Source organism: Chlamydomonas reinhardtii, chromosome 2, assembly GCF_000002595.2.
Source record: "Chlamydomonas reinhardtii strain CC-503 cw92 mt+ chromosome 2, whole genome shotgun sequence".
NCBI lineage: Eukaryota > Viridiplantae > Chlorophyta > Chlorophyceae > Chlamydomonadales > Chlamydomonadaceae > Chlamydomonas > Chlamydomonas reinhardtii.
In genome coordinates, this window is record NC_057005.1 from 1,579,318 (window position 1) to 1,599,022 (window position 19,705).

The 19,705-nt window shown below is 65.7% G+C and overlaps 2 protein-coding genes across 2 annotated transcripts; both read left to right on the plus strand.

Moving 5' to 3' along the window:
* The first annotated feature begins 261 nt into the window (after positions 1–261).
* On the plus strand, positions 262–11,737 carry CHLRE_02g085000v5 (uncharacterized protein). The gene is made up of 22 exons (XM_043059312.1): positions 262–682; positions 933–1,221; positions 1,506–1,562; positions 2,088–2,159; positions 2,374–2,444; positions 2,617–2,788; positions 3,100–3,240; positions 3,540–3,663; positions 3,904–4,025; positions 4,306–4,431; positions 4,704–4,895; positions 5,872–6,053; positions 6,364–6,526; positions 6,821–7,015; positions 7,253–7,411; positions 7,665–7,772; positions 7,988–8,362; positions 8,580–8,694; positions 9,248–9,480; positions 9,657–9,961; positions 10,130–10,455; positions 10,643–11,737. The coding sequence occupies exons 1-22, from the start codon at positions 630–632 to the stop codon at positions 11,380–11,382; spliced, it is 4,320 nt and encodes a 1,439-aa protein (XP_042926946.1). The 5' UTR covers positions 262–629; the 3' UTR covers positions 11,383–11,737.
* A 54-nt stretch (positions 11,738–11,791) lies between these two features.
* Positions 11,792–19,704, plus strand: CHLRE_02g085050v5 (uncharacterized protein). Its single transcript, XM_043059313.1, has 9 exons — positions 11,792–12,272; positions 12,605–13,086; positions 13,316–15,268; positions 15,463–16,066; positions 16,311–16,535; positions 16,783–16,884; positions 17,434–17,604; positions 17,820–18,208; positions 18,483–19,704. The coding sequence occupies exons 1-9, from the start codon at positions 12,015–12,017 to the stop codon at positions 18,628–18,630; spliced, it is 4,332 nt and encodes a 1,443-aa protein (XP_042926947.1). The 5' UTR covers positions 11,792–12,014; the 3' UTR covers positions 18,631–19,704.
* The last annotated feature ends 1 nt before the right edge of the window (position 19,705 follows it).

The window sequence follows — 19,705 nt, forward strand, 5'->3', positions numbered from 1 at the left end:
TACTTTAATCGTAGACACTGGCTCCAGGAAGCATCGAGTTTGCACCCCATTTTGGTCCCATCCACAGTGCCATGGCGAGGGGAACCCCAGCCCAGAAGAGTGAGTGTAATGCAACCAGAACACATAAATAGCTGTGGGTAATTCCGCGACCGGTGCAAAACATTGCGCAGTCTTCTGCTTGGGTCTGTGTACACACCGCTGCTGGATGCGGACACCCTCAATACACTTAGAGCAGGTGTCTTAGCAAGCAAGGTCTAAAGCTAGATGCACTCCAGCAAAGGGGAGCTGGCGCAGCAGTGCGCAGTTGTGGCGGTTCCCGGGGCTCGAGGGGTCGGGGTCTGGGGTTGGGGACAGGCTGCGTGCCAAAAGGCACGCGAGGCGCTCTTTCGACAAATCAGCTCTGCACGTCAGAGCACTTCCATATGCCTAAATCATTACAGTGATACATAACTGTCACTAATACTTCTTTTGGGGCAACAAGCGACCGTTTTCACTATAATGCTTTTATGCGCTGGCTTTTCAGCAATTGACATTATGAACACTTATTTTATGTAGTTTAACTCATATCCATGTCGAAATTGCGGTAGAAACATACAGGGGCGCGCCATTCGGCGTGCCAGCAGGCCGAAATGGCGGAAGAGTTGCTCATCCGTCCAGGTTTCAACTTGGACTCGTGCTTCAGGCAAGCTAGATACCTGAAATGGAAGGGCAGAGCGCGAGAGCCATGCCCTGAAAACGCTGCCATGGCATGCCACAGAGTTCGCGCAGACCTAAGCAACTTGCCTGTTGTGGCCTGTCTAGAGGACAATGAGCGGAACTGATGGTTTGGACTGGGCGTGATGGTCGGGTTTTGCGGGTTAGCGCGCCAGTTGGTGGCGTCGAGAGGGGAAACCGGGACGCCACGCCGTGCCTGGTTCCATTCCCACCCGCAGGGGCCACCTCAGCTCAGTGCGGCGCGTGACCTTCAATCAGCGCACAAAGCAGTTCATCTCGGTGGATGAGCACTGCCTCAAGGCCTGGACGCTGGACCATGACAAGCAGTGCCGGGCGCAGCACGACGTGCAGTTCCCAAACTACCAGTCCAACTTCATCACCTCCATCGTGCTCAGCCAGGAGCTGGGGCTGCTGTTCTGCGCCTGCCTGGACGACAACCTGCGGCTGTATAATGAGCGGCTGCGGCTCAAGAGCAGCATGCCCTGGTCCAACGGCGTCGTGCGGGAGGTGTGTGTGTTTGGGGGGTGGGGTTGGGCGGCACCACGTCAGTCAGCTGCTTGTCGGGGACTGGCAGGAATGCACATGGGTGAACACGGCGTGGCAGCACGCCACAATTGGCGTCGCTCAGTAGAGTTGTGGGCATGATACCGAGGTAGCGGCGCCCAGGTGCTTGAGCCTCACGGCCCTACCACGAGGCCCTACCCTACTGTACCTGGCGCCTGTCCGGATGCGGGTGGCACTTCATTCGGCGCCACGCCCCTCCGCCTCGTCGCTCTGTCCGCCCCCCGCAGATGCTCTACTACGAGAGGCGGCACTTGCTCATTACGGCGGGATCGTACGGTGTAAAGGTGGGGGAGGACGCCGATGACGGGTGGGGGGCCGGGCCCAGCGGGCAGGGGTGGGGACGCGGGGTGGGACGTGGGAGGCTGGCGGCGGGGGCATGTGGTTCTGGCGTGGTTATCTCAGGGCGCAGGCCAGAGGTGCGTGAGAGGGGCGGGCAGCCCATTGCAGGACCTCGCGCAGGAGGCCAGCGGGGTCGGCGGTGGGGTGGATGCGGTTAGTGGCAACGGTGCGGCAGCATCCGTTTACTGCGCCGGCGCGCTTGCTGCGCTGCCGCGGAGGCGTTGGGAACGCGGCGCGGTGTGGAAGCCGCTGGGGCCGCTGGGGCTGGTGCCCGCTGCCGAGGGGCTGGTCGTCCAGCAGGGTGGCAGGGCAGCACGCCGGTGGAGGGCAGGGCGGCTGCAGTAACCCGGGGGGCAGGCGGGCGGCGGGGAGGCCACCGGCCTTGCAGCACGTGCGGCCGGTGTGCCTGTTGATACCGATATACTCGCCCATCTGGAAATCGGTGCTGACGATGTGCTCCGCCGGCGCAGGTGTGGGAGTGCCTGTTGGACTATGAGGCATTCCGCCTGGACAAGACGTCCGACCTGTTTGACGTGCCCAAGGTGCGGCAAGTCACTGGGAAAGCTGCAGGCACATACGGCAGTTTCGATTTGGTGCACACCTGCATGACCATGCATGCCCGCTCACCTGTGACACACACATACACACACATACACATACACAAACATACACACACACATACACACACATACACACACATACACATACACATACACACACATACACACACACACATACACACACACACCCTCGCAGGTCAAGGACGGCAGCGTGCTTCCCTGGTGCTTCGGCAAGTACCAGCACGTGCGGCTGCGGCACACGCTCAAGTAAGAGTGGCAGGGCAAGGAAGGAAGGCTGTGGGAGGGATGCAGGGTACGGACGTGGGGGGCGCGGTAACGGAAACGCCCAGCGCCGGGGCATACGGTCCGTAATCGGTAAAGTCGCCGGTGTTGCATGCCTGTCGAAGCATGGGCGAATGGCTTGATTGCAACTCCGCAGTGTGCCCGGCGCTCGCGTCATCGGCGCCACTGCGCCGACGGGCGGCGACGCCGCGGCGCTGGCGGCGGCGGTGGGCGGCGGCGGGTTGCCGGGCGGCGACGTGATCAACGCGCCCTGGTGCGACCGCATCACGCTGCACGAGCCCGCAGCCATGGTGCTGGCCATGTTCGAGGTGGGCGGAGGTGGCGGGCGTGAGAGTTGGGCGGAATGAGAGGGGCTCAATGCATTGGCCCAACGGTCAGGCCCCACATTGTCAAGGAATAGTGGGGGGTGCACGTCAAGGGGCGAGGGGCACCCCGGCGTGTGTGTGTGAGTCTGGCGTTGAGGATGGCTTTGTTGGAGTAGGCCGGAATGCGCGGCCGACATGGTCCCGCATGCTCCTCGCCTCCCGCGCTTCGTTGCCGACCTAGCATTGCGAAGGGCATTCACAAAGTACCTAACTAACCCGCCGCCCCCCACGGGGCCGCCGCGCAACTGACACAGGGCCACGTTTACGGCTTCGACGTGATGAGCGGCAACTGCCTGTTGTCGTACACTGGGCTGTACGACCAGCCCGTGACCAGCTGCGTGTTCGTGCCGGAGTCGGACCAGCTGTTTACCACCGCCATGGACACGTGCGCCATGGTGCGTGGGGCGTGGCACGGGGCTTGGCACGGGGCGCGGGATGGTGTGTGTGCGCGTGTATGTATGCGGCTGTTGGCTGGGTTGGTTCACGGGGAATGGGCATGGGAATCGGAATGGGCGTGGGCGTGGGAGCATTCATGAGTGTGCGGCGGGGCGCAGCACAAGGCAACGCGCTCGGACCCTGCGACGCGGCCCGCAGCCACCTCCTGCTAGGGCTCAGCACAGAGCACGCAAGCAACTTCCTCGCCGTCAACGCTGCCGACCGCCTCCCACCCCTCCACCCCCCAACCCCTGCATAGCTGTGGCGTGTGCCGCGCGGCTGTGAGGCGCAGCGCTTCAAGCAGTTCGGCCGCACCGCAGCGCCGCTCACACTGGTGCTGGCGGACCCAGACGGCCGCCACGTGCTCACAACCTCGCTGGACGGTGCGGCGGGGGGTGGGGGGCGTTTGGGGCTGGTGCCGGGTGGGGCCGGTGTCGAATGGGGCCCCATCAACGCATGCCAGCCGCCCTAATCAGCTGCTCAACCAGCCGCACTTATGTGTCTGTCCGTGCATGGGGTCAAGCAGAGCGCATGCCCCGGCTTGCTCATTCTTTGCCGCTCCTCCTGCTCCTCCAGCTCCTCCGTAACTCCTCCGCCACCTCCTCGCCCTTGTGATCCTCCAGGCTCTGTGACGCTGTGGGACATGGACACGCTGACGGCTGTGTTCAAGATGAAGCTGAGCAAGACGCCCGTGTCCACCTCCTTTTACAAACCCAACTGCTTCTTCATGGCAACTGACACGGAGGTGGGCCAGGCGCGGGGGTGGGGGTGGGGCGTGCGGGTGCCGGGTGGGCTCTGCGTGCTGCTATGCGGCGCCTGAGGGTTGAGCTCGCACGCAACTCCCCGTTGCTCCCCTAAATCCCCCCCCCCATTTGGTAACGACTTCGTCTACAGTCTTCAGTGCATCCTGTACCGCTTTCCTAAGCATCCTTGCAACCCTCCTCCCCCCCCCCGATTCGACCATTCCTTGACTCTTGGGATCTATAAGGCTCGGGCACATAATCCCCTCTCCCCCCCCCCCGCAGGTGAAGCTGTTCTCCATCGCGCACCTGTTTGAGTCCTGGATGGACTGCAACAGCCCAGTTACCAGCCTGCGGCCCGTCACGCCCGGACTCATACTGGCGGAGTTCGCGGACAGCAGCGCTCGGCTGGTGCGTGCGGGCTGGGGCAGGGGCGGGAGGGGCAGGAGTGGGAGGGGAAGGGGCGGGCTGGGGCAGGGGCGGGAGGGGCAGGGGCGGGAGGGGACAAGGAGGCGGGGACGCTGGGTGTGTACTGTGGAGAGACGCTTGGCGCAGTGTACACACAGGGCTGCCTGACAAGGTCATCCATACTTGCAGGCGCCATGCCAGGCGTTATCAGACATCCTTGAAGTAACGGTCCTCCTACTTAAACCCCTCCCCCTGCCTTTGCGCAATCCCCTCAGTTGGATGCCAGTGACACCATCCGCCTGGACAAGTCGGTGGTGACCACCATGCCGCAGCTGACCAGCACTGGCCTGGCGCCCGGCGGCGCCGCGGTGACTGTCAGCCTGCCCGCCGCGCGCCTGTTCGCGCTGCTGGCGGACGGCGGCGTGCACGTGTGGCAGCTGCACCTGAGGCGGCCGCCCAGCTTCGTGGTGGGTTGCGGGGTTATGGGGGTTTGGGGGAGGGCTAGGCGGGGATGGGATGGGATGGGATGGGATGGGATGGGAGGCGGGAGGCGGGTTGGGCAGGGGGCCAGATCCCTGTGGCGGTGGACACGCACGCGGCTGTGTCGGCTCACGCCCAACCATGCGTCCGGACATGTTCTCCACGCACAAGCACACATGCACGCGCACCCCCGCGCGTGTTGCGCTCTCGCACAGCTGTTATCCCACAATGGGAGGTGGTGAGAACTACCAGTCGTTTCAGACAGGACAGGTTGTCGACTGCCTCGCTGCATGCCGCACCCAAATCGTACCGAGCACTCATTGCGACCAGTCAGTTTGGTATGCTACTGATGGTTTCCGCTCGAGCGCAGCGAGTTGTCGGAAACCAAGGTTTCCTGCGCTCGGAGTGTGCACAGTTGTGGGCCCCGAAGGGGCGTGGCGTGTGTGTGTTTGTTGTTTGGGCCCATGCGCGGCATGGGCGGTGGGCCCGGTTGAGTAGCGGAGCGCTGTGTCGCGCTCGCTACTTTGCGAGTTTCGTTCTGTCAGTACTGACGCCGTCGTCCCTGGCTACGCTCTATCTTTGCGTGGCTACACGGCGGTTCGGGCTCGCCCTCCCAACCCCGCACGAAGACCGCAGTTCTCTGCTTGCAGGTACCCTCTCCGGCGGCGGAGCCGCCCTCACAAATTGTAACACGACGCAATGCATGGAAACCAGATGTAGCCCCACCAGTGGTTCAGAACAGCCAACCACATGTTGACGTTGTGGTGTTGCGCCCCGATCGTATGCGAACGATCCAAGGCACTCGGGCGTGTCTCGCCGACACTCCGGCGTGCCTGAGGCTCAGGCGCATCACTACAGTCCACTCAGCAGCCGTGGCAATACAGCGCGCACACTCGCGTGTCCTTCATCTTGTGTTTTATTCAACACGCACATACCCACACACTCAAACTCAAACACACACAGGCGGCCTGGACGCACCTGGCTCGCGAGGGCTGCTGCAGCCTGGCGCACCTGGACGGCGGCAGCCTGCCCCCCGCGGTGGCGGAGCGGTGCGTCCTGCCGTACGACTCCGCCACGGGCGTTACCCGCGACCACCTGGCACTGGGCACCGCCAGCGGCGACTGCATACTGGTGGACAGCAGCAGGTGAGTGAGGTGCCGAGGCAGGGGGATACACCCAGCGGGGGGCTGCGGGGGTGGCCATGGCTGCCTGGTGGGCCGCAGGCCGTTTAGGTGTTCTCTAGGGCGTCTCTGATGGTGCTGCTATGTGCCGCCACGGGTTCCTGGTTCGGGCATTATGATGCCGTACCATTGCATACCCACCCGCGCCACCTTGTTGGGGCGCCTTGCCGATGACCCAGGCCCCATGTGCAATGCCTGCACACGCCTGCTTTACGCCCTTGCCCTTGAACCCTGCCCCCCTCCCTCCACCCCATTCCACGCCCCCCCCCCAAAGCGGCGCCATCTCGTTCCGCTTCCCCGCCTTCAAGCACCAGCCGCTGCAGCTGCTGGCTGCGGACCTGGACCGCGGGGTGCTGGTGACGGTCAGCCGCAACGTGATCAAGATATGGAACATGGCGGATGTGCGCTGCATGCACGAGCTGCAGACCAGCCGGCCGGTGAGGCCTGGGGCGATGGGTGGGCCAGAGGGCAGGGGAGGGAAGGAGAGGACAGGTGTTCCCGCGGCGGATGCGATGGCATCGCCTCTTCCAAACCGGTTGCTTGGTCAGAGAACTGCTCTCGTCTGTGTCATGGAAGATCTTCAAGCACGTCACCCGCCCATTGCACCAGTCATCCCATTTTACGTCATCCCATCCAAACGATCGCTCAACCACCCTCCCGCCATTCACCACTACCATAGCTCTGCCCACTTCCTCAACCTGCACTCACTCCACCTCCCGCCTACCCCACAGGTGAGCCGGCTGGAGCTGCTGGAGGGTCGCGCCATCGCCGGCACCGTGACCGGCAGCGTGCACGTGGCGGAGCTGCACAGCGGCGCCGCCAACGCCGCCTCCGTCACCGCCGACCACCTGGACGCCGTCACGGGGCTGGCGACGTCCGTGCACCTGCAGCACATGGTCACGGGCAGCCGCGACTCACACATCAAGGTGAGGGGGCGGGCCGCGACCCACGTCTGGACGAGGGGTCACGTGACTGAGAGCAGTAGGTGGGGGGATATGTCCGAGAGCCATTGGGGAAGAGGAGCAGGGCTTGCGCGCCGCGACCTGTCTCGACCTCGACGTGTAACTCCCTTCCGAGTCTCGTTTCATGTTGTAATTGGTTTTGCGTACCCTCATACACCACCATACACCTCACGCGCCGTTCCCCACACACACACGCCGCAGGTGTTTGACCGCGACAAGCGCTTCAAGCGCTCCATCTACCTGGGCGCGCCCGTCAGCGCCGTCGCCTACCTCAACGACGCCGGAGACATCCTGGTGGCCATGGGGCAGCGCCTGGTGGTGGTGCGAGCGGCGCAGTACGACAACCTGGCGGGGGGCAAGGTGCGGACAGGTGGCTTTTTGGTGTGTGGCAGCGGCTAGGGGGCGGCTGGGTGGCGGCTGGGCGGCGGCTGGGGAGTTGGGCGGATCGCACTGGGTGTCCAGACACGTACGGTGTGCGGGTGTACGGCATCTCGTGGCGTGGGGAGGCACTGCATGTATCAATGGCGTCACAAGTGCGGGCGCCTCTCCCCACAATCCTGACCAGCGACCTCTGGTCACAACACCCTTGCAACCCGGCTGCGCCACACCGCAGGAGTCCATGTATGACGACATGCGCGGCAGCGGCGTGACGCCGAGGGCGCTGCTGCGAGCCATGCAGAGCCGCATGCAGCGGCTCAGCAAGTTCAAGGTGCCGCTGCAGGTGAGGTGGGGCCCAGGCGTGGCGGACGCAGATGCAGATGCAGACGCAGGGCGGGAGCGGTGGACGTCCAAGGAGGGGCCGTAGGACACAAGGAGGAGTAGGGGCGCGGCCAAGAGAGGTGGTGACTGAACAACAAGACCCCATTCACACATATCAACGCACTGCATGCACGTATTGCGTTTGCCATTTCTCGTGTTCTCTATCACACACCCAAGGTGTACGCGGCGGCCGCGGCGCCGGAGGCAGGCGCACTGGCGGGCGACGGCAGCGGCTCCGGGGTGCGGCGCACGCCGCCGCTGCGCCGCCAGGGCACGCCCACCAACGCGCCAGAGGTGTTGCTGTCCACGGTGCTCACACGTAACTCCAGCTCGCGGCCCGGCTCTCAGGGCGCCAACGACAGCCACTCGGGCGGCATGGCGGCGGGACAGAACAGCTGGAGCGGTGGCGCCATTGCGGGGCTGCCGCGGGCGAGTGTCGCAGGTGGCGCAGGTGGAGCAGGTGGCGCCAATGCTAGTTTGGCTGGCGAGCGGCCGCCCAGCAGTTTGAAGGGCGCACTGCGGAATGCGGTGGCGCTGGATGCGGCGCTGCAGGTGCGGCGGCGGGTGGGCGGGAACAGTGAGGGGGGGCCGCGTGTGGGGTGGGCAGCGGGTTTCCGGCAGACAGCAGGGCTGCGGTAGAGAGGGATATTGTCGTCCTTTAGTGTGAGGCTTGGTTTGAGATAAGTAGACGGGAGAAGCACATTTGTGTGCGCGCAGGAATGATGATGTCCGTGCCTTTGCTTGATATCTGCTTTCGGTGCTTCCACAGGGCGGGCAGCGGCCGGTCACGCGGGAGAGTGCCTCGCGAGGCGGGAATCGCTCGGTGCAGTGGGGCGCTGGGGGGCCTGATGGAGCAGCGGCGGCGGCGGGGGCTACTGGAACAGGTGAGACATGAAGGGTAAAGGAACGGGGCTGGAAACAGGCTTGGGAACGGGGCTTTGCGAACACGGCTGGAACAGGCCAGGGAAGGCCGCTCTGAGGATAGGGCCAAGGACGTGGCGCTGAGAGCAGGGCCGGGAGGCCGGGAACGAGGCCGGGGAGGGGGGTCTGAGAACAGGACTGACAATGGGGGCTGGAAGCAGGCTCTGAGGACGCGGCTGGGAACGCGGCCGGAATCGGGGAATTGAGGCAAGACTGAAAACGGAGACTGTAAAACAGAGGCTGAGAACGGGGCTGGGACCGGGTTGGAAACAGAGACGGAAAACAGGGCTGGGAACCGTGGCTGGGAACGGAGCTGTGCATTCGGACCATCGTTTCTGTCCATGGTGCCGTGCAATACTAGTCCGGCGCATTGCAAACAGGGCTGAGGAGATCGGGGCTTTGGACGCAGGGCGGGGAACAGGGCTGGAAGCGGGGCTGGGAACGTTCAGTGCATCTGGACCATCTCCCCTCTTGTATACGGCGCGCGTTACTATCTTATTCATTTGTCCACTCCAGGCAACGACCCGGCGGCGAGCGCTGACGGCGCCACAGCACCTGGCGACGCGGTGGATAGCGGCGCCAGTGTCAGCGGTGAGGCAGGAGCAGCAGCTGTGGAGACGGCTGCAGCGCCTGCGCCGTACGACCCCGAGGCAGCCGCCCGGGCGCAGTCTGAGGACGAGGAGGAGGGGCACGCCATTGCGCGGGAGATGTTCCCGCTGGTGTACTCGTACAATCTGCACAAGGAGAAGGTAGGCGTGTGCGTGTGCGTGCATGCCTGTGCTTGGGTTCATGTGGGACTACGCACTTCCGCGCGGTATTGTGGGGCAGCTGAGGTCCCTCCACGAGGTCCCGCCCTTCCCTTCGTCCCTTCCTTCCGTTTCCTGACCTCCCATTCTCTCCCTGGTCGCTCAACTGCCGCCCGCAGATGCGGATAGACCGACTGCTGCACGGACTGCCGTCCATACACCAAAAGATGGGCCCAGGCGGTTTGCCCCCGGGCATGGCCCCTCAGGAGCCCGTGCCCATGCGGCCGTCCTCCAGAGCAGGCAGTAGCTCTGGCGGCGCACCGGGCAGCCGCGGCAGTAGCCGTGTGGCTGCTACAGCCATGCGCCTCAACAGCATGCGCAGCCACGCGACAGCCGGCGGAGGGAGCGCAGGCAAGGAGGAGGCGGAGGACGAGGAGGAGGATGGAGACGATGAGGACGAGGAGGAGGGTGGCGTCACCGACTCGTGAGTGCGGGTGTGCCAGTGCGGGCAGGTGGATTCCGTGGGGCGTGTGTGGACAGCACCGGAATAGCGATTGAGCGAGCGACAAGCCCGCTTGCTGCGGTCTCCAGCCTTGCTGCCTGTGTCCACCCCGCACTGAAGCAGCATCCCTTTGTACGCCTCCGGCCGCAGGACTGCCTCTGCATCCGCATCGGACGCCGAGGCGCCCGCCACCTCCGCCGGCCTCACCGCCGCCTTCCGCCGCACCCTGCCTGTCATCGCCTCGCCCTCGGCCTTCTTTGACGGCCACATACCCCCCGAGGCCCTGGCAGCCATGGCCGCGGCCGCTGGCAAAAAGAAGAAGGTCAAGAAGAAGGCGGGGCCGGGCGCGGCGGGAGCAGCGGGCGCCGGAGGGGAAGCTGGCGCCGCGGCAGGGGAAAAGAAGAAAAAGAAGAAAAAGAAGAAGCGACGGCGGCGCAAGGTGATGGCCAACACCGACCCTGTCGACATCCTCAAGAGTGAGCAAACTGGTAGTGGACGCGAATGCGGTTGCGCGTGTGCTTACCCGCGACACCCTGCCTGGGCACCTGTAATGCCCGCGCTCGCCGTGTCACCTGCCTGGCTTTTCTCCCTCAACCAGACTACGGCAGCCCCCCGAACGCCCCCATGCTGCCCATCGCCGCACGCGCATGTCAACACACGCAGGCCGCCAGGACTATGAGGTGCGGGCGGAGATCAAAGCGTACGAAAAGCACATGACCGTGCAGCGCCTGGCGACCGCCACCTTCCTGCCACGACTCGGGCCGCCCAGCCACGGCCCCAGCAGCGGGCACGGCGCAGCGCTCGGCGGCACCGGCGGCCGCGCAGCGGCCGCGACCGCGGCCGCCGCCGCCGCAGCAGCGGCGGCCTCTGGCCTGGACGGCGGGACCGTCACCTCCGTGACAGTGGAGATGAAGAGTGCGGGCTCGACGCCGCGAGTTGGCACGGCCGATGGTGCCGGCGGCGCCGGCGGCGGGGCTGCTCCTGCCGGTGCCGCTACTGCCGCCAGCGCTGCTGCAGCCGCCGCTGGCGGCACGGCCTCCATGAAGTCGCTCATTCGAAACCTGGGCGTGCGCGGCAATGTGGCGGACCTGGCACGCATGATTGACGACCCCAGGAGTTTCATCGTGGCGCAGCAGCAGCCGCCCGGTGGTGCCGGCGGAGCTGGCGCGATTGGGCTGGGCCCGCCGGCCGCAGGCGGCGGCGGCACGGGTGTCGGCGGCAAGGGCGGGGCAGCGAGCGCGTCTGTGCTGGAATCGGCACTTGGGTCGCGAGTGGGAACGGCGGATGTTTCGTCGTTGGGAGGTGGCGGGAGAGCGGCGGGTGGGACGGGAGGGCGGCGGGCGCCGACAGGGCTGGGCGGCGTGGGTAACGTTGGCATGCAGGCGATCCGCGGGAGGTCGTAGTTCGCCACGATTTGATTCTGCCTGGAGAGCGTGGTGGAGTGGAGCAAATGAAGCGCAGACGCCAGACGGCAATGCCTGCTGTGAATGTGTTGGGACATACAACGGGCATACCCGCAGCAGGCAGGTGCAGAGGGTCACCGCGTCAGCCTGTTGTTAATGTACGATTCGCCACTTGACACATAATGTAAGAGGTGCCCGAAGCCTCTGCTCGTGGCTCAGCTTGGGTAGTTTGATAGCCCAGCATCAATTCATGGCGGTCTGGCGTGTCATGGCGTCGGGGGGGATGTGCTGCATCGTGGGGGGCGTCGAGTGCCGTCGCACCTTCAAAATAGAGAGGCTGTAAGAACTTCAAAATGTCCACACATTCATATTACATCATAGCATAAGATGTATTAGTGACTTCACTTTGCCACTTCTGCAAACTTAGGACGTGCCGCGAGTGGCTCCAAACTCGTTTGGCCCAAACTCTGCTGAATTGTTGGCCGACAAGGGTCGTTTGTGTCGACATATCATAACTGTATCGAATGACTTGATTTTGGAGGAGCAGGCAAGCAGTCGTGGCCCACAGCTCGCTGCGCGGAGGAACGAGAGGCCCGCAAATGCTGGGCCAGCCATAGCAGCCTGCTGGCGATATGTCAGTCACCACTCGTGTTACTGACGATGATACGGCCGGGCTGGCTGGGGGCCCGCCGCTCCCCCTCGGCCTCACGCTCGCGGATGTCAACTGCCCCATCTGCGTGGAGACGATTTCGGACCCGTTTGTCACCTCGTGCGGCCACACGTTCTGTTACCAATGCATCACAACACAGCTGACACACAAGAACAGCTGCCCGTCGTGCGGCGCGTACCTCACAGCAGACCACATCTACCCCAACTTCTTGCTCAATAAGGTGCGGGGCTGCATGGAGGCAGCTGCTGGAACGCTGGGTTATGACAGCTGCACAGGGGCGACCACATTGAGATGGAGCTGTAGGCCACTTGCGACGTACAAGGGCGTGGGTTGGGCGTGCGCTGGACCACCTCATGCGCCGGTGTTTGCGGGGGGAGGGCACATGGCGGCCCGCACGTGTGCCGAGTTTGCACCTCCACCGCCAGCCCGCCTGCGGCTACCGTGCTCGCAGCGCCAATCCCCACCTCCCTGTAAACATCATTCCCTGCGCCCTTCTTGCGCACCTCCGCACTCAAAGCGCATGTCCAATTGTCCCCGCACAACCGCTCACAGATCCTGCGCAAGGCTGCCACCGCCACCGCACCCACCAGCACCTCCCTGCTGGACCAGGTCCAGCGCCTGCTAGCCGACTGCATGGGCGGTCCGGGGCAGGATGCGGCAGTAGCCGGGCCGCATGGTGCTACAACTGGCCCGCCAGCGGCTACAGCCACAGCAGCAGCGGCAGTTCCCGGCGGCGGCTCAGCCTCTGGCAGCCACGGCCAGGGCGGCGGCGGCGGCGGCGGCGGCGGCGGCGCCAGCAGCCGCCGGGCGGACAGCCTCATAAGCGGGTTGATGGGTGGGCGGGGACACGGGCTGTTGTCGAGCGGGCATCACAGCTCGTACCAGAGCCAGCAGCAGCAGCCACAGCGGCTGCGGCTGCGGCTGCGAGACATTGACGCCGTGCTGGAGGCGCTGTATGACGCGCGGGAGGAGCTGGAGCGGCGCGAGAGCAGTGACGTGCTGCACCTGCTGCTGTGCTTCCTGCAGCACGCCAGGTGTGGGGCCGGTAGTGCTGGTGGTGGGCGGTGGTAGTGTTGGTGGCGGCGGTGATGGTGGTGGGCGGTGTGTAGTGGTGGCGGTGGGCAGAACGCGGACGAGGGTACGGGCGACATCACAGGTGGGCGTGTCGGCTGCTGGAATGTGGGGTCCTGGTCTTGCAGCACGCGGACGCGTCATCGCGTTCTCCGGTGGCCCTAACCCGTGGCCCTAACCCACGCCCCACAGGGAACAGAAGTCGCGGCAGATGGCAGAGCTGCGGCAGCAGCTTGCGAGCCTGGAGTACGACATCATGGCCGTAGCAGGCGCGGCGGGGCCGGCAGTAGCAGAGTCCGCACCGGATGGCGGCGCGGCAGCTGCTGGCGGCGCGGCGGCAGGCACAAACGCTGGCGCAGCACAGGCGCCACAGGAGCTTGCTACAGGTGCAGCTGTTGCAGGTGCGGAGCAGCAGCCACAGCAGCAGCAGCAGCAGCAGGAGCAACAGCAGCAGCAGTTGGGGCCGGAAGGAGCAAATCAGGAGCAGGAGCGGAAGGAGGCGGAGGCCGAGGAGGAGTCGCCAGCTATGCTGGCGCGCTCGAGCAGCAGCTGGTTGCAACGCGCGCACCCGCACCTCCAACCGGCTGCTGCTGCAGCGGCAGCAGCGGCTGCAAACGCCGGCGTAGTCGGTGACAGCACCGGCGTTGGGGACCCCGGCGTCGGGGCGGCAGCTGCGGCAGCCGCGGCGTCGGTGCAGGGCCAGCGGCGGGCCCCGCCGGTGCGGCGCGCAAGTCTGCGGCTGCACACGATCACGCCAGGTGGCGGCATCAGTTCCGTCACTGTGGACACCACTACACTGATGGAGCCAGAGCACACGGCGGCGGCGCTCAGCGAGGCAGTGCAACACGCGCTGGCGGCGGCGCGCGCGGGCAGCGCCGGCGGCGGCGGTGGCGGCCGTACCATGAGCGGCGGCAGCGTCACGATGAGCGGTGCAGCTGCGGGTGGCGTGGCAGGCGGCCGGGGGCGGGTGGCAGACGAGGAGGCGGATGGCGAAAGCGTGGGCGTGGGTGGCAAAGGAGCCCTCCGGGTTGGCGCAGCAGCGCTGGTGTCAGCGACGGCGGGTGCTACTGAGGACGCTGCGGCAGCGGCGAGGCCGGGGCCAACGCCAGGGCCAGGGCCCAGCTCGGTAGCTGCGGCCGGCTTCGCAGCAGGCGGCTTGCGACGGGGCATGCCGCGCTGTGGTAGTGCTGACAACTTCCAGCTGTTGCTGGGCCGGTCGCTTGGGGGAGCGGCAGCGGCAGCAGATGGCAGTGCCGCGCTGTCTGGCGATGGATGTGCAGTTGGCAGCGGCGGCACCGCGACTGGCGACGACGGCGGCAGTGCGCTGAGCGGTGCGGCGTACTCGTCTGGGGGCAGCGGTGCCGCCGCCACAGCTACTGCGGCTGCGGCTGCAGCTGCCTTGGCAGCCACAGCTTCCACCCCTGCGATGCCTCCGTCACGAGCCCAGCCGAAGCCGGCGGCAGTGGCTGCAGCTGCTACAGCCGCGCCAGGGGCTGGGCTAGGAAAGCGCAGGACGCGGGATGAGGACACGGATGCTGATGACGAGGATGAGATGGATGCAAGGGAGCGGCGCAGGGGCCGCGGCGCGGCAGGCGCCGCCAACGGCACTGTCCAGCTGCCTCCCTACGCACACACTACAGCTGCCATGCAGCCATCCCAGCAGTCCAAGCAGCCACAGGCGCCAGTGGCGCACGGGCAGGCGGGGCCCCGGCCCGCGCCCGCGGTGCAGCTTCCGCCCGCGCCTGCAGTGGCAGCAGCTCCCATCGCAAACGCCGCGCTTGTGGTCGCGGCAACACGCGCGCCTGCACAAGCAGCGATTGCAGCAGGCCGAAGGGACAAGGACAAGGAGGAGGACGAGGACGGGGAGGAGGACGAGATGGATGCCCGCGAGCGGCGGATAGGTCGCGGCCGTCCGCCGCCCTTCACTGCTGCAGCTTCTACAGCTCCCGCTACTGCCGTGGCACCTGCCGGTGTGAACGGGCAAGTTGCTGCAGCGGCGGCCACGGAGCCGCCAGCAGCTGGGGCGGTGGCGGCGCCGGATGCGAGCGACGAAGACATGGCGGCGGTGCAGGCGGCAAAGCGGCAACGCATGCTGTCGCAGTTTGACGTACTGGAGCGCTGCTACCTTCAGATGCGGGCCGCGAGGTGAGAGGGCGCGAGCGCCGGGGCTAACAGCCTGGGTTCGGTTGGGGTCGCTGGGTGTTGCTTTGGGCCGGTTTGTTTGCTGGTCCGGCCTATCTCGCGTGTGCGCTGTCACAGCCTACTGCATTCGTACTTCTTGATCGATAGCTGAGTTTGCTAACCGCTTCGCCTTGTGGCATTGTGCGCGACGTCGACAGGACTTCTCTGTCAGGCGGCATGGGGCTGCCAGGGGACGGATCGATAGGGCACCCGCCCGCCGCCACCGGCGCCACCACAGCCATGGGCGCGCCCCCGGCCGCCGGCAGCAGCCTCCTGCTACAGCCACACGTGCTACAGCTGCAGCATCAGCCTGAGCTCACGCAGCAGCCGCTGTCCATCTCGCCCTTCGGCGCCCCCGCCGCAGCGGCGGCAGCGGCCGCGCACGCACTGCCGGCTGCCGCCGGCGCCACCGCGTGCGGCAGCGTGCACCCGCGCCGCGCGTCCGTCGGCGTCGGCGGCGCCTGCGGCTGTGCGGCAACGGAGGACGACGCTGATCTCTCCACCTTCGGAGCCGTGCTGGCAGCCACGACACAATACAGTCGATTGGAGATGCTCGCAGCAATCCCGCGATACGGGTCTGAGAGGTCAGGGCCCGGCGCCGGCGGCGTGCGTGGCGGCGGCAACGCCGCGGCGTCTACGGGCGCGGCGGGTGTTGTGCCGTCCGGCGGGTTGCAGATCTTGTCCAGCATTGAGTTCGACTTGGAGGACAACCTGTTTGCCACGGCCGGTGTGGTGCCCCGGATCCTGGTGTACGACTACCAGGTGAGGGGCTGAGGTGAAGGCGGCGGCGGCAGCGGGGCAATATAGCTGAGCTGCCATCAATGCAGTTGCATGGCGCGCTGCCGCAAGAGGTCCACACCGGCCTTTGGGTGATGAGCAACGGGCACATGGATGGGTTGCGGTTTGTAGGGAGGCGGGAACACGCGTGTCTGTGTGTCACGATCGCAATCGTGTGTATGCTTTGGTAGAGTGGCCCTGACCGGTACCCGCCTGACCCTCCGCACAGGCTCTGTTGGCTGCTGCGCCGCACAGCCGCGGCGGCGGCGGCGGTGGTGGTGGTGGCGACGGCTCGGGGTCTGCGGGCGCCATCGCGGCGGCGCGCCCCGTGCTGGAGCTGACTGCCCGCACTAAGATGAGCTGCCTCAGCTACAGCCAAGGCGTACGGCAGCACCTGCTGGCGGCGGACTTCCAGGGGGGCGTGGCGCTGTGGGACACGGTGGCGGGCATGCAGGTGCGTGTGTGTGTGCGTGTGTGTGTGTGTGTGTGTGTGTGTGTGTGTGTGTGTGTGTGCATGCGTGTGTATGTATGTGTGGATGTGTGCATGTGGGTGCGTTCCAAGGGTGCGTGTGGGCAGGGTTGATGTCGCCATCATCATCAGTAACGCCTGCCACGCCTCTCTTTTTGGCTCTGCGTGTCCGAGTACCAGCACACCCACGCTGCCTGACGCACAGTGTCCCCCGCTTGCTGTGACCCCTTAGGTCCAAGACTACGAGGCACACGAGCGGCGCGTGTGGGGCGTGGACTTCTCGCCGGCGTCACACCATATGTTCGCCAGCGGCAGCGACGACGGACTGGTCAAGGTGCGGGCGGGCTGGCATGCGTGCGTGCGGGCGGGCGGGCGGGCGGGCAGGCTGGCGTGCGTGCGTGCGTGCGGGCAGGCTGGCGTGCGTGCGTGCGTGCGGGCAGGCTGGCGTGCGTGCGTGCGGGCGGGCGGGCGGGCGGGCTGGCGTGCGGGCGTGCGGGCGTGCGGGCGGGCGGGCTGGCGTGCGTGCGTGCGGGCGTGCGGGCAGGCTGGCATGCGTGCGTGCGTGCGGGCGGGCGGGCTGGCGTGCGTGCGGGCGGGCGGGCGGGCGGGCTGGCGTGCGTGCGGGCGGGCGGGCAGGCTGGCATGCGTGCATGCGTGCGGGCGGGCAGGCTGGCATGCGTGCGTGCGGGCGGGCGGGCAGGCTGGCGTGCGGGCGGGCGGGCGGGCGGGCGGGCGGGCGGGCGGGCGGGCGGGCGGGCGCGGACTCCTCGTCGGTCTTTCTGCATTCCACTTCATGCCTCTGCACATGCGCTTGCACGCCCCCTTGTACTTTCTTCCCTAACACACACCCTATGCGCAAACACACACACGCACGCATGCGCAGGTGTGGTCCACGCAGCAGGCCCACAGCTGCATGGCGCTCGAGCTGCGCGGCAACGTGTGCGCCGTGGAGTGGCACCCCACCGACCCGCACCTACTGGCGGTGGGGTCCGCGCTGCACTGCGCCCTGGTGTACGACACACGCCGCCCCGCCGCGCCGCTGCACACCCTGCTGGTGAGTCAGGTGCATTAGGTGCACATGCACACGTCGACCCCACACATATGATGCAGTGGTCGTGTGCTTCCTGCCTCGTGCTCTCGACCATACCGGCCTGATGTTGCAGTTGGACGCCCACCAACGTGCGTGTGAGACGTTCCGTTATTCCACAATTCCCCACTCGGGCTGACCTCCGCCACGCCGTCCCGCCCCGCTGCCCCTCCAAACACCAGGGCCACCGCAAGGCCGTGTCGTACGTGCGCTGGCTGTCCGGCAGCCGACACGAGCTCGTGACCGCCTCCACCGACTCCTCCCTCAAGCTCTGGTCCCTCGCGCCGCCCGCCTCCTCCGCCGCCGCGGTCGATGCACTGGCCGCAGACGCCGCCGCCGGCGGCGCAGCCGCCGGAGGCGCGGCGGCGGCCGCTGCTGCCGCCAGCTCGTTCCGCAGCGCGGGGGCAGAGCTGGTCCGCACCTTCACCGGCCATATGAATGAGCGCAACTTTGTGGGCATGTGCACGGACGGCGTGGGAGACTACATTGCCTGCGGCAGTGAGAGCCACGAGGTGTTCGTGTACTACCGCTCGCTGCCTCAGCCGGCGTTGAGCTACCGCTTCCCCACCAGGTGCGGGGCTGCGGGGGCCGGCTTGGGAGTGCCGCATGTCGGCACTGGGCGTGGGCCGTGGGTTGTGCATGCTGAAATATGCGGGGCTCTGCTTAGGGCTCGCTGCCGTTCGTGACTTGTAGAGCGCACAGAACGGCTGGGTGCTGGTACCGGTTGTGGCGAAAGGTCTGATTAGGACGCAGTCACCCGCGCACACACCAGCCGGCACGCCTGTCACCTGGATGCTACCCTGGCATCCTTTCTCCAACACCATGTCACCTCTCCACGTGCACAGGCCGGAGTTTGACCGCCCGCACGGTGCGCCGCCCGGGCACCCCGCGCCGCACCACTTCGTGACGGCACTGCAGTGGCGGCGCAACAGCCCGCACCTTCTGGCTGCCAACAGCGCCGGAAACGTGTGGCTGCTAGGGCTGCAGCTGTAGCAGCTGTGGCATTGCATCGTGTGCGCGTGTTGTTGCATTCGGTGTGTGGGATCTGGGCGCATGGAGGTATGTACAATTGGACGCCATGGCATGTGGTAACAGATGCTTTTGTATGATTTTGCGCCTGAATAGCTAGAGTCAGACGTGCTTGGTAACACGAAAGCAGCACAGCAGGCAGCTTAGTGCACTGGATGACATGATGCAAGATACTGAATGTATGTGAGAGTGTCCGTGAGCGTGTACGCAGCATGAAGTCTTCGCAATGGGAAGTTTTGTCGATCATGCACCCATTTTCGTTCGTTTTTGTTAAGTAGCAGCGGGAACTAATGCACTCTTACTCAGGCAACTACCTGATCAAACACGCAAACTGGGTACCACGCCGGCTTGTAGCTATCGCAGTCAACGCTGCCCAGATCTTACCCGCTTTGTTAGGGGTGTGGGCATGTGCGTAGCGGACGGGGCCGGAAAGGCCGCGTGGCGGAGGAGAGCGAGGCACCGCCCGAGGATTGGCGCCGGCGCGCAGGTTGAGACCTGCCGGTGTCTTTGGTGGTCTTTACTGGCGAGCATAGCATAGCATGTGTGTGTTGTCCTGCGCCTGCTGTTCTTGTGCTTGACACATGGCGGGCCGTGCCTGTATGTCCGGAAGATGAGGTAGTGTCGAAGCCTTCGGCCTCAGACAGATGCATCAACGTGGCGTGCATGCAGCCCACTTTCCCCTTGGGAGTGCGATGGGACAGTGTCAAGGCAGGTTGGTGAAGTCCCGTAGGGTGCAGCTGATTCCCAGAACCCAGCAGATGGCAAACAATTTGCAACGGCAGGGGAGGAGTGCGCAGCTGGTCGAACGCAGGAGTGACTGTACCGACAAGTAGCTGGCTGGCTGGAAGTTTGCTGACGCGCATTTCCCCTTGGGAGGGAGACTGGGAGAGCCACCTTTCTTGTCGTTCCAGGGCAGCAAGGGATGCAGAAGTACGGCAGCCTGCTCCATGGAACGCGGAAATATTTGGTACAGCATCAAAGCAGGGGCGCTGATGAGTCCTGTAGCCGACCACGAATGCATTGTAAAATACGGCACGTA

Coding starts and splice junctions, on each gene's coding strand:
- CHLRE_02g085000v5 (XM_043059312.1), top strand. CDS start 630: ATGGCGGAAGAGTTGCTCATCCGTCCAGGTTTCAACTTGGACTCGTGC. Junction 4,026..4,305: donor TCATGGCAACTGACACGGAG/GTGGGCCAGGCG, acceptor CCCCCCCCGCAG/GTGAAGCTGTTCTCCATCGC. Junction 4,432..4,703: donor CGGACAGCAGCGCTCGGCTG/GTGCGTGCGGGC, acceptor CAATCCCCTCAG/TTGGATGCCAGTGACACCAT.
- CHLRE_02g085050v5 (XM_043059313.1), top strand. CDS start 12,015: ATGTCAGTCACCACTCGTGTTACTGACGATGATACGGCCGGGCTGGCT. Junction 17,605..17,819: donor CGCCGCTGCACACCCTGCTG/GTGAGTCAGGTG, acceptor TCCAAACACCAG/GGCCACCGCAAGGCCGTGTC. Junction 18,209..18,482: donor AGCTACCGCTTCCCCACCAG/GTGCGGGGCTGC, acceptor CCACGTGCACAG/GCCGGAGTTTGACCGCCCGC.